The sequence below is a fragment of the Crocuta crocuta genome, unplaced genomic scaffold, assembly GCF_008692635.1.
Source record: "Crocuta crocuta isolate KB4526 unplaced genomic scaffold, BGI_CrCroc_1.0 scaffold830, whole genome shotgun sequence".
Taxonomy (NCBI): domain Eukaryota; kingdom Metazoa; phylum Chordata; class Mammalia; order Carnivora; family Hyaenidae; genus Crocuta; species Crocuta crocuta.
Genome location: NW_027531513.1, coordinates 2,366,007 through 2,382,992, shown reverse-complemented (window position 1 = coordinate 2,382,992; position 16,986 = coordinate 2,366,007). Strand labels below are relative to the sequence as shown.

At 38.0% G+C, this 16,986-nt stretch overlaps 1 protein-coding gene across 9 annotated transcripts in view; it reads left to right on the top strand.

Annotated features, from left to right (window-relative positions):
* Positions 1 to 8,714: 8,714 nt before the first annotated feature.
* CCDC88A (coiled-coil and HOOK domain protein 88A) overlaps positions 8,715 to 16,986 on the top strand; it is a 152,486-nt gene continuing 144,214 nt past the window's right edge. For all 9 annotated transcript variants that reach the window (XR_013337158.1, XR_013337157.1, XR_013337156.1 and 6 more), the window contains exons 1-2: positions 8,715 to 9,526; positions 9,622 to 9,722. Coding sequence is in view for 6 of the 9 variants with exons in the window: in XM_077772364.1 (XP_077628490.1) it covers positions 9,464 to 9,526; positions 9,622 to 9,722 (164 nt within the window). In the remaining 3 variants the exon portion in view is untranslated. The remainder of the gene's footprint in view (positions 9,527 to 9,621; positions 9,723 to 16,986) is intronic.

The following is a 16,986-nucleotide window of genomic DNA, read 5'->3' as shown; positions in this document are numbered from 1 at the left end:
CATTTTATTTCTTTTGGCCTCATTTAGATACAATCTTTGCTGTGTCTTGTATGCTCCATATACTCTCTCGCACATATCATAGCTCAATAAATATTGATTCATGAATCAAGAAAGTGAGAATGCTCTGACAAATATAGAACTCATCACCTTAGTTTTATTCTGAACCTAGAGAATACATTTTTACTCTTTTGCAAGATGTATTAGCCAAGTTTTAGATATGGTTGTGGGAATTTGACGTTTAATGTTTTAAAAATTGCTAAATTGGGGCACCTTGGTGGCCCAGTTGGTTGAGTGACCGACTTTGGCTCAGGTCATGATCTCGCATTTTGCAAATCTGAGCCCCACATCAGGCTTGCTGCTGTCAGGCTCTTGTACTATCAGCACAGAGCCTGCTTCGGGTCCTCTGTTCCCCTCTCTTTGCCCCCTCCCGCTTGTGCTCTCCCCCAAATAAATATTTAAAAATAAATAAATAAGGGGTACCTTGCTCAGTTAGTTAGGTGTCTGACCTGGGCCCAAGTCATGATCTCACAGTTCATGAAATCGAGCCCCATGTTGAGCTCTGTGCTGACAGCTCAGAGCCTGAAGCCTGCTTCAGATTTTGTATCTTCCCCTTTCTCTATTCCTCCCCTGCTTGCACTCTGTCTCTCTCTCTCAAAAATAAATAAACATTAAAATAAATTTTTTAAAAATTATAAAAATAAATAAATAAATTGGTAACCCGACACTTCAACACATTCAACATATGGTGAATATCATTATTAAAAATGCATTTGGGGGTGCCTTGCTGATTCAGTTGGTAGAGCGTGTGACTCTTGATCTCAGGGTTGTGAGTTGATTTAAGCTGAGAAGCATATTCAAATTTTGATCGCTGTTATATTTTCTAATGGTGTTGTGAGAGTGGTAAAGTTTATATAAATATGAAATAAATGCAATGATATATTAATTTCTGAGTGGTAGAATTATGGGTTTGATTTTTTGTTTGTTTTTTATTTATATCATTGATTTTTCCAAATATGGCAATGAAATGTATTATTTTCATAATGAGAAAATAAGGCAATTTTTAAAATATGAAACATGTTTGGGGTACCTGTGTGGCTCAGTTGGTTGAGCATCTAACTTTTGATTTCAGCTCAGATCATGATTTCACAGTTCATGAGATTAAGTCTCTCACTGGGCTCTGTGTTGACAGCATGGAGGCTGCTTGGGATTCTCTCTCTCCCTTTCTCTCTGTCCTTCCCCTGCTCTCTCTTTGTCTCTCTCAAAATAAAAAAAAAGCTTTAAAAACAAACAAAAGAAAATAAACGTGTTTAGTTCCATGCAACTGAATATTTTATATTTTCAGTTTAAGAAACCAAAGACAGATATTTAAATTATAAAATTTGCAAAATAAAATTGAATCTGAGCACTCTTCCAAGCTGCTATTTGAAGAAAATATCCAATTGACACATATTGATTGAATATTAGGAAATAAAAACATTTACATTAGATAATTTGTTAAGTTTTACGTGAATTTTAACTTTCAACAGGAGAATATCAAATATATAGTCTCATATATCCATATATGCATTTTTATATATCTTCCTATTGTCATTCAATAGAAGGAAATAAAATGTCTTCATATTTCCTTATTTATAATGGTTATTATGACTTTTAATTTGCATTTTTGTATAAGAATAGATCTACAGGTGTCCTATGATTATAAGCATTTAATTGTTTTAGCTCACACTTATTTTCAGTAGCCTAAAAGCACCAGTGTTTTATGTAGAAACTTACTTGCTGATTTACCTTGAGTGGAATGCCATGTGGCATATTCAGATGATGCTCTAAAAATGTTATTATTATACTTAAGAATAACCAGTTTATATTTCTTTTATTAGAGGATCTGAAGCTTTCATATTATGGTATATAATTTATCAATTATATTTCCATGGTCTTTACTGTGAGGGTAGTGTCTGCCACATGGAATTTTAGTCTATTTATTAATGAGCCATCATTTATTCTGACATAGGCTAGGTTCCGTTTTTTTTTTTAAGATTTTATTTTTTTAATGTTTATTTATTTTTTAGAGAGAGAGCGAGAGAGCATGAGCATTGGAGGGGCAGAGAGAGAGGGAGACATAATATGAAGCAGGCTCCAGGCTCTGAGCTGTCAGTGCAGAGCCCAACATGGGGCTTGATTTCATGAACTGTGAGATTATGACCTGAGCCAAAGTTGGAAGCTTAACTGACTGAGCCTCCGGGGTGCCCCTAAGATTTTATTTTTTTAAGTAATCTCTGCATCTAACATGGGGCTCAAACTTACAACCCCGAAATGAAGAGTCTCATGATCCTCTGACTTAGCCAGCCAGGTGCTCTGTCTAGGTTCTGCTTTAACCAGGTATTGCTGATTCTGTCTCTAGGATGTAAATGGTTAGAAAGTAGAGGTTGGGAATAGGCTTACAGTTAGAATAAGAGAATGATTTTTTCACCTTTTAAACATCCACTTTATAAAATTTGACCTTTTCTTTTAAAAAATTTGTTTAATGTTATTTAATTTTAAGAGGGAGAGAGAGACAGAGTGAGAGAGGGCTAGAGAGAGAGGGAGAAACAGAATTGGAAGCAGGCTCCAGGCTCTGAGCTGTCAGCACAGAGCCCGACGCAGGGCTTGAACTCATAAACCGTGAGATCATGACCTGAGCCGAAGTTGGATGCCCAACTGACTGAGCCATCGAAGCGCCCCTAAAATTTGTCCTTTTCTATAACTTGTTATTTACTCCTCTACTCATATTTCCGTTTGCTTAGCAACTTTCCATCAGCAGCATTGGAAGTCAGAATGAGTCATCGCCTACCGCATGGGATTAAGGAATTAAAGGAGGAACCATGCAAACATGAGGAACCGATCACATGATAGGAAAGTCATGCCCTGGAAATACCTGGTAAGTAACCATTAATTTACAAGATTACTTCCTGTCCTATCACAGCAAACTAATTAAAGGAATAGGGTAGTACCACCTCAGCAATATAAGACCAAGAGAGTGGAAAGTAAGCAAAAACATTACACCAAGAGACACTTTTAGGCATATCACAAATGCATAGACCTTACTCATAAGAAAGCCCATGAAGTTCTCACTCAAAAATTATTAATTCTTCTTGAGGCACCTGGGTGGCTCAGTCAGTTAAGGTCCGACTTCGGCTCAGGTCATCTACTCACGGTTTGTGGGTTAGAGCCCTGCATCAGGCTCTGTGCTGACAGCTCAGAGCCTGGAGCCTGCTTCAGATTCTGTGTCTCCCTCTCTCTTTGACCCTCCCCTGCTCACCCTATCTCTCTCTCCCTCTGTCTCTCTCAGAAATAAATAAAACATTAAAAATTTTTTAAAAAGAAAAAAATTATTAATTCTTCTAGACTATTTTAACAATCTGTGAATTCCCTGCACAACAGAAAACGAGAAGCAGCAAATTAGAATGGGGACTATCAATAGAGATCTTGTCAGCAACAAAAACCAAAAGCCAAGAGAAAAGACAGGAAAGCTATTCAATGTAAAATTAAAAACTCAAAACATAGTTGTCTTGGGCCTGTGAATGTAGGTCAAACACTCATGCACTTCTCAAGGGCCTGTGAATGCGTAATTATATTAAAAGCACAACACAATCATTTAGGTCAATTGTGAGGATGTATTTCTTTAATAAAAGATCAATTTCTCTTCAGGATATGCTGTCCAATAAAGCTTAGACAATTATGGCAACTTTCTAGAAAATTTGCATCAAAATGATAACAAATGAAAAGCAATTTGGGTGCTTAAAAGGATAAATACCATTATATGATGCTGAGAAACAAAAGAATACATGATGTTTATGTATTCTCCTAAGCTTTTCTCTGGAAAAAAAAACTATATAGACTTGGAAAAAATTTATCTCGAAAGCCATTTATTTTATGATCTCAAGGTCTTTTTAGGTCTTCAAATTCACTGGCAAGCAGTAATTGTCATCTTATACCTCCTTCAGGTTATGAAGTTAATTAGAATAGTCCTTCTTGGAAGTTGCTCTGCTGTGAGCTCTTGCCAGTTGTTAGGAATTTAAAGTGGTCACCATGGTTGAAAGAAGACTCTTTGACATATTGTCTGAAGGTGCCCGTAATAGCCAGGCGCTTTCCTAAATGCCAGGGACACAAGGATGAATTTTGAAATGTCACTCTCTTAGACAGAGTTCCCCATCTACTCAGAAGAGCACATCAGCAAATATGTGCCGTTACAGAAAGCAAGTTAGAGAAATGAAGAGTGGTTAGATACTATGCAAGGCACAAAAGAGGAAGTGGTTGATTCGACCGGAGGAAGAGGAATGCTTCACAGAGGGTGGACTTGAATCCTGAAGGACGACAAATGAGAGTTGACCTGGTGAGGAGGCAGAAAAGAACATTCCAGATGGGTGTGGTAGCATGGAATATAATGGTGAATTTGTGATGGTTCACTTTGTTTGCAAATACAGCATCAGGGCATTTGAGAGGAACCATTCAATGTGGGCTGAGAGGAGGACCCCTCTCTCTGCCCTGTCATCTCTTTTCAAGTTTCCTTCCCTCTGTGCAGTTGACATACAGGACAGAGCAAGTCCATTGTCTAAGCAGATGCCCAGTAAGAACCAAAACCAGTACACCCATTTTACAGTTGAGGAAACTGATGCTCAAAAAAGTTAAACCACATACCTAATCCTCCCTCTCTCTCTCTTTTATTGTATAATACTTCTCTTAAAATTGTTAGATAATTAAAACATATGCCTTCTATGTTCTTAGATGAGTTTAAAATCTTATTCATTATTTCCAGAGGACTTGGAGACCTTGTTGAAAAGTGTATGAGAGAATGGAGTTTTGATGGCATTTCTTTTTAAATATTCATGAAGTAATGGTGCCATTATTTTTTAAGAGCTTTTTTGGAAAACTAATTGACAATTCAGTCGTGTAAGATATCCAAATCAATGATTTTAGTATATTCAAAGAATTGTGCATCTATCACAACTTTAGGATATTTTCATTTTCTCAAAAAGAAACACTGCATCCTTAAGCCGCTAACCCCATTTCCTCCCAACTGCCCCAGTTCTAGGCAACCACTAATCTACTTTTTGTCTATACAGATGGGTCTCTTCTGGACATTTCATATTAACAGAATCATACAATATGTGGTACTCATGACTGGTTTCTTTAACTTAACATAATGTTTTCAAGGTTTATCCATGCTGTAGCATATATTGGTATTTCATTCTTTCCTATTGCCAAAATATTCTATTGTACGGATATAAAACATTTTATACATTTATCAGTCAATGAAGATTTGGGTTGTTTCCATTTTTTTGGCTATTATGAAAAATGGTGCCATTCTACTATTATGTTTGTTATTTTTTAAGTTTATTTCTTTATTTATAAAATTTTATTTAGAGAGAGAGAGAGAGATAGCGTGAGCAGGGGAGGGACAGAGAAAGAGGGAAAGAGAGAATCCCAAGCAAGCTCCTCAGCCCAGAGCCCAGCCCAGTGCCCAGTGCAAGGCTCAAACTCATGAACTGTGATATCATGATCCGAGCGAAAATCAAGAGTCTGATGCTTAACCACCTGAGTCACCCAGGCATCCTTATTTATTTATTTTGAGAGGGAGAGAGAGAGCGTGCTGAGTGAGAGTGGAGGAGGGGCAGAGAGAGAGGGAGAGTGAATCCCAAGCAGGCTCCGCAGCTATAAGCGCAGAGCCTGATTTGGGGCTCAACATGAGCCAAAATCAAGAGTCGGATGCTCACCCGACTGAACCACCCAGGTGCCCCCATGTTATTTTTATTATATTAGCTTATGGATGTGATTACTTTATAAATATGTGCCACCGAGGAACTCGGTTTGCAGTGAGTCTTTCAGTTCCCATGGTAGATCAAGACAGACATGAACATGGATGCTTTTAGTATACAGGTAGTACTACATATGTGCAATCTGCAGGGGAAGACTCAGTTATAAAATACAGGGAAGAATCTTTCTCTAGTGATTCCTAAATGGGATCATGGTCCATTCCAAACATTTATCTTCTGATTAGAAGAGAGCAGAGCGAATAACTCAGACCCTAGCCAGATGGGTATAATTTTTCCAAAGCCCTTTCCTGCTGGATTCAATATTCTAAGGAAGAATGAATTCAGGACAAATAAATGAATACCAAGTACAAAACAAAAATACCTGGAAGAAATCTTGAGTAATCTCTTCCTAAGTGAAAGGAAGTTAGGAGGAAACTTTTAGATTTTATCTTACAGGATGTTGCAATTCAAGGACTATTAAATTGTGTATAATGTACAAACCCTTTTGTGCCAGACAAAGAAGTTTCCTGATTGTACTCTTGAGATATTAGAAAGCATTTCTAAGGCTGCTTTAAACTAGAGAATTGTGAATTGGTAGGTTTTCAAATAAGTTACTCCAGACCTCAGTCTGGTCTAAAGCTTTCTGTTTTTACAATTAACTCCTCATGTTTCTTTGTTGAGTGTGTGTGTGTGTGTGTGTGTGTGTGTGTGTGTGTGTAAAAGCTAAAGTTAGACCAGGAAGCATCTGGGGCCATTTGGCTGTAGAAGGGAATCCAGATTTCTAAGGGCTAGCTATCCAGTAAACTGGATATACAATGCTATCTTAATGTGCTAACCCTTTCAATCATCACTGTCCAAAATATTCCTAACTTATTGTACTTGGTGTTAATACTATATGAGTTTTTCATCTATAAATGAAGCAGGTGGGTCTGTCTGAAGATAAACAGTATAGGCATGAACACCTCCATGTTGTTTGGTCGACCTTCTGATGGATTACAAAGAAAAGTGGGCAAGTCAGGCTTTGGGCTGCTCTGAAAGCCATGCTTTCTTCTTGATGTCAGCTCTCTCTTGGTCTGCATTTCCAAACAAAGGATTGTGATTAAGAAAGAGTCATCAAGAGGCGCCTGGGGGGCTCAGTCGGTTGAGTATCCGGCTCTTGATTTCGGCTCAGGTCATGATCTCAGTTTGTGGGTTAGAGGCCCCCATTGCACTCTGCGCTGACCGAGCGAGGCCTGCTTGGGATTCGCTATTCCCCTCTCTCTCTGCCCCTCTCCCATGCGTGTGTGCCCTCTCAAAAATAAACATTTAAAGAAAAAAGAAAGAAAAAGTCATTAAGAGCAGAAGAGAAAGATTGCTAGCAACCAATATGACCCAAAGCTCTGTGCTCGCTAGGTAATGCGTTATTCTACTATGTATACAAATTGCGAAGTGCCACATAAATGCATCCTAATTTTAATTAAGATGATTTTGGAAGGGCATTTCTCTGATCTCCACAGCAAGATCCTTTCTTCAGTAACTAAAGTAAAGTCGGAGGATTACATTTCAAGTTCTTTTCCTAAATAGCCTTCACTTGGGGGCGAATAATGATAAAAATAACATAAATAATATTTATGGAGCACTTACTATAGGTGGTCATTTAATTTAACCCTATTATTAGTCCTGCTTTGAAGAGAGTGAAGCAAAGAGAGGTTCACCAACTTGCCTAGCCTCACACAACTGGTAAGTATCAGAGCCGGGATTTGAAGCAGACAGGAAGACTCTGGAGCCCAGGCTCTCACCTAATTAAGAAATTTTTCTGTTTCTTAATTTAGTGTTATAAATCCATTTTCCTGCTACTTTAAAATACCATGTTAAGTACTCGAAGTAGATATTTATGTAAATGTAAACAACACACACAGCAAAACTGTAATACTATCTTTATTTTCTTAAAAAAAATTGTTTTACATGCCCATTTTGTCCCAGGGAAAGATTTTTATGTTCCTTCAAAATGAGAGATTTTGCTGGGGAACTGTTAAAATTACTTTGATGATTCCAGTTGTGCATAGCATAGAGATTTATGACAAATATGTAATCTGTTTGTCACCCAGTTTGGATGACTTCCAACTGTTTCCTTTTAGTAGTTCTTGATTTTGTTTAGATTTTTTTCAATGGCCAAATAGTCAACATTGTCTGAATTACGTTTGCTCCCATCAGGGAATACCAACGTGTTTAAAGATAGCTTTGGTTATTTAAAATCCTACCACATTCACTTGCAACTTTGAAAAGCATTCATGCTTTAGTGGGCTGGATTTTTAAAAGGAGAAGAAGAAAAAATAAAACCAAGTTTGAAGCTTAAATCCCTCCTGTGCTATTTGCTGCACTGAGTTTTTCTACTCCGTTTTGCGGGTAAAAAGCACGCTGAACAGATCAAATCAAACTGTCTGAAAAAGGCTCTCTGCATCCCTCATGTTTAAAAGAGAAGGATTTCGTTCCCTCTCCTTCACACATCAAAGAAGGCACTCGGGGAGGAAATAAACCATAATTAAGCATGAGCGACCAAGCAGACAGACCCCTTCCTCTGCCTTCCCCATCCCCGCCCCCCACGCCCTGGCAACAGTCCTAGGCGCGAGCGAGGGCCGGCCACCGCAGCAGCTGCAGGGAACGCGCGTCCACGCCTGCGCCCGCCGCCAAAATCTGGGCGGCGGCGGGGCCGACCCCGGGGGCGCGCTCGCTCGGGAGCGCGCTCATGCAGCGGTTTTCTTCTCCCACAATCCAGAGGCTGCGGCGCGGGAGGGGCGGAGAGTCGGCGGAAGGATATGGGCGCGGAGGGAGAAGCGCGCTCCCTTTGACGGAGGGTTCGCGGCACTGGTTGGGCGGCGTGGAGCGGGGTGTGATGCGGCACTGCGGTTCTGAGGCCGTTACTCCGGCTCCTCCAGTGAGGGCGGAGGAGGAGGCTGGAGCGCGGCGGTGATTTTGTGCCAGGGCTTCCCAGAGGCGCGCTGAAAAGGCTACGGGACTCAGGAACCTGGGGGGTTAGGGACACACATTCAAGCCCCCAGTCCCCGGGAGGGGAAGGGGGCTGGAGGCGAGGCTCGAGGGCGGCGGAGGGATCGTGTCTGCTCTGGGGGAAGGGGCGAGCCCTGCCTGTCGTCGGTGAGGGGCTGCGGGCAGGCGAGGCTCCGCGGGTCCTAGCGGCTCCATGCCCGCTGGTGGGTGGAACGTGTCGAGCGGAACGGGGAGGTCGAGCCTGGTGGCTGCTCGGAACCCTCAGCATCCTATCTAACGTGGTATTTCATTTAGCCCACGTTGGGATTAATTCCCTGCGGGCAGCTTCGCTGGTCTGGCTCCTCCAGGAGCTGGGCAACCTTGACGGGCTTTTTGTCTTGCCGCTCCAGCCCCCTTTCCCTTCCTCCCACTCCAGATGCCTTTTCTCTGCCCCTCCTCGCCCGGTACAGACATTTCCAGCGCAAGCTGCCGCTCGTGGCTGCTGTCGAAGCCGCTTCTCGGGATTTCGGCTTGTTCCTCTCTGGGGTGTTTTTTGAGGAGGGAGAGTTTTTCTCCCCGCCACGATGGGATTTTCTTCCTGTGCCAAAATGGACTTTCACTGATTTCTACTTACTTCTAAAACGTTTAGCGATCAATTCCCTAGGCGTGTTTTTTGTGGTAGTTCCCTTTTTCAAATACATTACTGTAAAATGGAGAACGAGATTTTTACTCCCCTCCTGGAGCAGTTTATGACCAGCCCCTTGGTCACTTGGGTAAGTAGGGTGTTATTTATTGTATTTTTGCTGCATTATTTGTGGCTGCAGAGATGGAGATGGGCGTTCGTGTCCTGACGATCGTTCCGTTCTAGGTTAAAACGTTTGGACCTCTGGCTGCAGGAAATGGGACCAACCTGGATGAATATGTGGCTTTGGTTGATGGGGTATTCTTGAACCAGGTCATGCTCCAAATGTAAGTGTTCTTTTCTTTTCTCGGGTAACTTGTTTTCTTTGAAAAAGGGCATACGTAAAACTTAAGAGATTTTATGTTAAGCTCCTAATTTCTTTGGTCAGAAGAATTCAGGTAGTTTAAGAACTGGACCTTGAAAAGGATGATAATCTTATTTACCCAGCCCATTTATCACAACCTAGTAATTACACCTATTAAAATTGTGAAACTTTGATTTTTCATTCTGCAAGCCGTATATTGTCACTTATTGTCTTTAAGTGTTGAAATCCAAATCACATTGTGTCCTCGAATAATTTGGTAAAATGAGAAAGAGGATATGAGAATAGTTTCCTAAGGGGGAATAAAGCTTCTACTGTGAAGTTACGTGTACTAGATGCAGAAACGTCTTATTAACCCTTGTATCTGAAAATAAGTGGCTCAAATTCTGAAACTGGTGAAGTAATAACAGATTGCCGAAGAGAATTTCAAATAACAGTTCTGATCGATGAGAACTGTTTCTGTGGCCAGTAATTTAAATGGGTAAAATAACTCAAGCCTGATTAGAGTATTATGTGGATTATCAGATTAATATTTGGGGGATTATTTTAAAGTATTTTTAAAGCTGATTTGAAATGCAGGTAACTGACATCTTGATGACAACTAGATAATGATATAGTAGGCACATCTTTGTCTTTTATGTTTATGATAATTGGGTTTGTAGTAAGTAAGGAAGTGTTTTTAAGATGGGAGCTGAATATCAAAATCATATTGGTAGATCAGTGAAATAAAAACCGTTTTTATCATTATAGGTATTGTAGGCTACAAACCAACTACATCGGTGTAGGTTTTCTAAGTACATCAGCGTAGGTTATCAAACTCTGAATGTTCTTGTTGTGCCCAAAATAATATGTATTTAGCCTAATTTCTCTTGAATAGAATCTGATTACAAGAGTAGTTTGGAACTTTCAATTTCAAGGTATCCTCAACCTTTTATCTATGTGGGAGTTTAGTGCATTACTAATAAATAATTGTCATGAAGGAAGAAGTCTACTGTGAATAAACTAATAACATGAAGTATCATTTCTGTATTTTGTAAGAAATTTTTATTCTCTTTAAATTTTCTATTTAAAAGAGGTAGAAGTCAAAATCATAAATGTTCCAGTGGCAGCTTCTCATTCTGTGTGCCCAGAGATATTGGTAGGCTGTGTGTTTTGCTGTTTTTCATGTATGTGTGGATCCTACAGGGAAACATACTACTATGTGCTTTCAAAGGTGTTTTATTTGTATAGACACTAAATGGGTGTATATTTTTTTCCTTAAGAAAGGAAAAAGGAATGTAGACATTAATTATTTCCAGGCAATATATTTTTGGCAGCTGAGTGGAAGTATTTTTTTATCTTTGAAATATCCTATTATTTCATAAGCAAAAGGGTAGAATAATTGACTTCTATTTCAGGGAACACACATGACAGGAAGGGTGGCCATTACAGTAGATACTCAGAACTTGTTCCCCTCTCTTGTTTTTAGACGGAAAATTTTGAATTTGTATGCTGAACCTCAAAAAACTAGGTGTATTTACAAAATAGGAAAATACTTTAGTTTTCCACTTTATTTAAAAAAAATTTTTTTTACTTAATTTATTTAGTTTTAAAGTAGGGTTCATGCCCAACGTAGGGCTTGAACTCCTGACCCTGAGATTGAGAGTTGTGTCTCTACTTATCGAGCCAGCCAGTTTTTTAGTTCTCCACTTCCATGTTTTTTTTATTTGAATGATTCTTTTTCCAAAAAATATTTAGATTCTTTGGAGTCCTGAGTAGTTAGCCAAGGTACTAAAAACAGACACTTTAGCTTGTTTCCACTTTGAGTNTAATGGTGTTTTAAAATAGTGGTTGCCAGGTTGTTTGGGGGGTGGGGTGGGGGGGGGAGGACTAGCTCCGTTCCAAACCTCAAGTCTACTTCTGTTTTCAGTTCCACCTCTCAGTTTCTTTAAAAGTTTTTTCAGTGTCCTAATTCTGTTCTGAATGACCTATATAAATTAAAGGGAAAGAAAATTAGAAAAAAAGGAACAAGTAGGCTTTAGCTTTTTAAAAAATAACTTGCTAAAATAAGATAAATTTATATTAATGAATTATTTACCTAATAAGGCAACAAAATTTACATTGTTTTTAAAGCTGTGTTTTGCTAACTTTAAAATCGTTAAGATTTCTGTTAAATACCTCAAGTTAATGTTTGATTTAATCCACTCTATTAAATTGTCAGTTGAAACTGTACCCAGTAAATTAACCTAAAAGTTAGCCTTAGTCTAAGTCATTTCTAGATTAAATTTGTTTACAGAATTTGTGAGTGAGAACATTTTCTAAAATGAAACTATATTTTTCTTCATGTTTGTTTTGCTTGGAGTTTGTTGAGCTTCTTGGATCTGTGGGCATGCAGTTCTTAACAAATTCAGAAAATTTTGGCCATTTTTTATTTTTGGAAATAAATATTTAAATAAGAATGTGTGTGTGTATATATTTTATTCTTGCCTCCACTTCCCCTTTTGGAAGTCCCAATTCCTTGTAAATCAGGCTGTTTGATGTTCACCAATGTTCTGTTCAGTTTTCTTCAGTCTTCTGTGCTTCATTTTGGATAATTTTGCTAGGTCTCTAACTTTGTTAATCTTTTTTTTCTATAATATTTCATTTGCTGTTAATTCCATCTAGCTTCTTTTTCATTTCAGACATTATGGTTTTATTCTAGAAATTCAGTTCTTTTTTGTATCTCTCATGTCTATAGCTTTCATGCTTTGTCTTTTCTTTAGCCACTTGAACATACAGAGTATAGTTATAACTGGATTAATATTTCTAAAAATTCTATCTATCACTTCTGGATTGGTTTTGATTGATTTGTCTCCTTATGAAGGATTGTGTTTCCTTGCTTTAGTATGCCTGGTAATTTTTGATTGGCATTTTATCTTGTTGGATGCTGGATATTTTTGTTTTTTATTACATATTCTTGAGCTATGTTCTGGGATACAGTTAAATTACTTGGAACCTGTTTGATCTGTCAGGTCCTGCTTTTAAGTTGTGTCAGGCAGTACTACTTTGTCACTCTACTGGCAAAACCTTCTGAGTACTCTTGATGGTAGGAACAGGAGCTGTTCCTGGGTTTGTGTGAGCTCTGGATAGTATTCCCTCTTATCTGTTTCCCTCGCCCCCCCAGTGTTCTTGGGTAGTTTCCTCACTTATATATACTAATAAGTATTCAGCTGAAGATTTGAGGGATACCCTCTGTAGATCTCTGGATTTTTCTGTGTACTCTTTCTTCTATTCTTAGGTACTCTACAGTCATCTTGCTGTCTCTAGATTAAGTTCTATCTCCTCAATTCAGGGAGGTTATTACTCTGTCGGGGCTCCCCATCGCTATACTATGGCCTAGGAACTCTTTCAAGGTGATAAATTGGGGCAATTGTGGGATTCATCTATCAGGGATCTATTGTCCTTTGTTTTCTCATGTCTGTTGTCTTGAAAAACACTTAATATATTTTGTCCTTTTTTTCCCCAGTTGTTTCAGGCAGGAGGGTAATTGGCTCCTAATAGTCCACCTTGGCCAAAGTGGAAATCTGTTTATATACTGACAATTAAACTTTTGGCCTGCCAGTCTTCCTATTCCTGCTTTCAGTTGTGACATAGAATTTCATTATAGAAAGCTTATGGTATAATTTTTTTTCATCTACAGTCTTAACTACAGTCTTAATTAAAATTAATAATATTGATTAATTAGTGACTTAGTGACTTTGGGTTTGCCATTTTGGACTTTGTTTACATTGACTTCTTAATGTCAACTCCGCCTTATAATTTTGTTTTTTTTTTAAACTTGTTTTTTAATGTTTTTTAAAATTTATTTCAGAGAGAGAGAGAGAGAGAGAGAGCATGAACAGGGGAGGGTCAGAGAGAGAAGTAGACACAGAATCTGAAGCAGGCTCCAGGCTCTGAGCTGTCAGCACAGAGCTCAAGGCAGGGCTGGAACCCACGAACTGCAAGATCATGACCTGAACCAAAGTCGGACGCTTAACCAACTGAGCCACCCAGGCGCCCCTCTGCCTTATAATTTTGGAGTGTATTGACTGACTTGGGATTCACTGCATTCAGAGATAAATCCTGGATTTCACTGAGTAGTTCCTTGAATCAAAGAATCTCTGTAAGAGCTTGTGACATGGCATCAGTCTTCTTTAACTAATGGGAAAGGGGAAGCTCTTTAGAGATCGGGAATGATGGGCCAGCTCTTCTGTATGCTACAGGGCATTTTTATACTTAAACCAAATGAAATCTTTATTTCTCAGTGCTAGTTACCACACATAGGGTTTGGTGACAATAGAAATAATCATTTTTCTGTTTGAGATGTCATGCGGTTCTGTAACCCATTTTGAATATTATTTACTATGAAATTTTAAGGAATTTGTGACATGGTTGTGAATTTCATAATGCTAAAGTTTAAAAGTATGCTATTCATGTTACCTAAGCAGTTAAAAATATGGATATACTAGGGTTTTAAGCATTGAGAAAATTATTAATGGTGTCAAAAATAATTCAGCCTCATTAGATAATTATAGAGATCTATACTTGAAATACCTGGCAATTATGATATACTTGTTATGGCTTTTCTTCTTTTAGAATCTTGAATTTGAAGAACTTTAGAAGTCCTCTACTACGAAAATCATTTTTAGTTGAAAAAATTAATAGTGATAAAAATTAAATGACACATGGTCATGCAGATTCTACTTAAGTATTTCCTGAGAAACACCTTCATAAAGTATACCTAAAAGAAGTCATTTATCTAATAGAGGAAGTTGACTGAGAAGTGTTTCTTAGTTCTTTGAAAGTTTAAGATTCAAAAGTATGGGGAGGTAGATTGGGGATGATGAAATACATAAAGGGGTTCAAGAAAGAGTACACTTACGTTGATAAACAATGAATAATGTATAGGGTTGTTGAATAATTATACTGTATACCAGAAACTAATAGAACACTCTATGTTGATTATACTTTAATTAAAAAAAAGAAAAATAAGATTCAAAAGTAGATTGTGCTAACTTTATGACTTTAATGACCCTAAAATAACTTATAAAATACGTGAGTGTCAGGGTGCCTAGGTGGCTTAGTTGGTTAAGCCTCTGACTTTGACTTAGGTCATGATCTCGCAGTTCGTGGGTTTGAGCCCCACATCAGGCTTTATGCTGACAGCTTAAAGCCTGTAGCCTGCTTTGACTTCTGTGTCTCCCTCTCTGCTTCTTCTCAGCTCACGCTCTGTCTCTCTCTCTTTCAAAATATGAATAAACATTAAAAAAATATGTATGAGTTTCTTACCAAGTATGATACTGACTCTGAAGTTTGGTGTGATCATCTCAGGTTTTCTCATTGGGCCTCATAGTTTTTGTTTAGTTTTGATTTTGTTTGTTGCTTCTTTTAAAACACCCTTATGAGGGGCGCCTGGGTGGCTTGGTCGGTTAAGCGTCCGACTTTCGCTTAGGTCATGATCTCGCGGTTCGTGGGTTCGAGCCCCGCGTCGGGCTCTGTGCTGATTGCCAGCTCAGAGCCTGGAGCCTGTTTCAGTCTGTGACTCCCTCTCTCTCTGACCCTCCCCTGCTCGCGCTGTCTCTCTCTCTCCTAGAAATAAATAAAACATTTAAAAAAAAAAAAACCACCCTTATGATATAGTCATAGTTGCTGTTTTATTACTAAGTTTTGTGATTTACCTCCCCAATTTTTCTTAGATGCGTCCCTGACTTTTGGGTTAATGTGGGAGCTCTGACTGGTCTTACTTTTGGGCTTGCTTCTCTTCAAGTTGTCTTCTCAATCTGTGATCGTATGTGCTTATATAGGACTCTGTATGTACTTTGGTGATAACATTTATCTCATTGTATTGCAGTTTTTGTTATGTTTGACTCCACTGACTAACCTGTGAATTTCTTGAAGCCATCTGTTAGCGCTTTCATTTCTATTCCTAGCATAGTGCTTGATATACAGTAGGTACTTGATATACTCCTGTTGAATGAATGAGTAATAGTGAGGTTATGTGGTAAAGTAGAATAAATTTGGGTTTTGAGTCAGACAGTCTCTGAGTCAGGGTTTAATTCTCCCTATGCTACATATTAGTTTATGACTTAAACAATTTACTTAAATTTCCAAATCTCAGTTCCTACATCTGTGAGATGAAAGATAACATTTCCTTCCTGGAGTAGACTTATCTCTAATAAGGTACAGATAGTATCTGTTTTCTGTTTTGTTGACCACTATATTCCCAGTGCTGGTTGCTGCCATTAGTATTATCATGTGATAGGCCAAACCTGCCTTTTTATGTTTCTTCAAACAAATAATCATTAACAGCTTAGTTTTGTATAATTTCTATTGTTATCACCTCTATATAGATGTATAATCTTTAGAAAGTTACTTCTCAGTTTTTTCATTTATCAACAGGATAAAAAGAGAATCACAGAGTTATGAGAATCAAATAGGACAATTTATGTACAGTGCTTGGCATATAGCAAGATTCAGGTATTGTTAGCCATTGATCTTTGGTTTATTCCTATTATTATAATAATCATTTTTCCCTAAACTGTTCTTTCCCCCCTTTTTTTTTTTGCCTACCAAATTTTTACTCATTCTTTAATACCATCTGAAGTTCCTTGGCAGAGTTAATTGCTCTCTCCCCTATCATCTAATATCTATCTTTACCAAATTGTTAAAAGTGCTACAGCTACTAGGTAGTTAGCATTTAGAGGCTAGAGATTTTTGTTATGTATAACCAGCACCTAGCATAGATTTGGTATGTTTGCTATAATTAAATGTTAAGGAATAAATGAAACATTTTATAATTTTATTCATTTAAAAAAATTTCAAAACTATAGTATTGTAGAATTTAGTTTGTCTTCTATTTCTCCTTTTGTTCTTTCTCTGTTCCATTATTTAATTACCTTTATTGAATATTTTCCTCACCTATGTTATGTCTTGTTTGAGTTGAAGTTGTAAGAACAAGTTATAGTCCCTGCTTTTGAATGGTATTAGAATATAGAATGACTTCATTTTGGTTTCCAGTAATTTTACTGATGATGTCCAGATATTGGGCTTTTTGTCTACAGCCTTATATTGGAGTGATGTGTTTAAGAGCAGTCCATAGTGATTGATTTTCTTTATGAGCCATCTAGTTTTTTAAACTGAATTTTTTTTCTATAATATGTATTAGTGTAGGAAACTAAAAGGAACAATTCTTTTCTTTTTATTTTTTAAATTTATTCAAATAACTTTTTTTG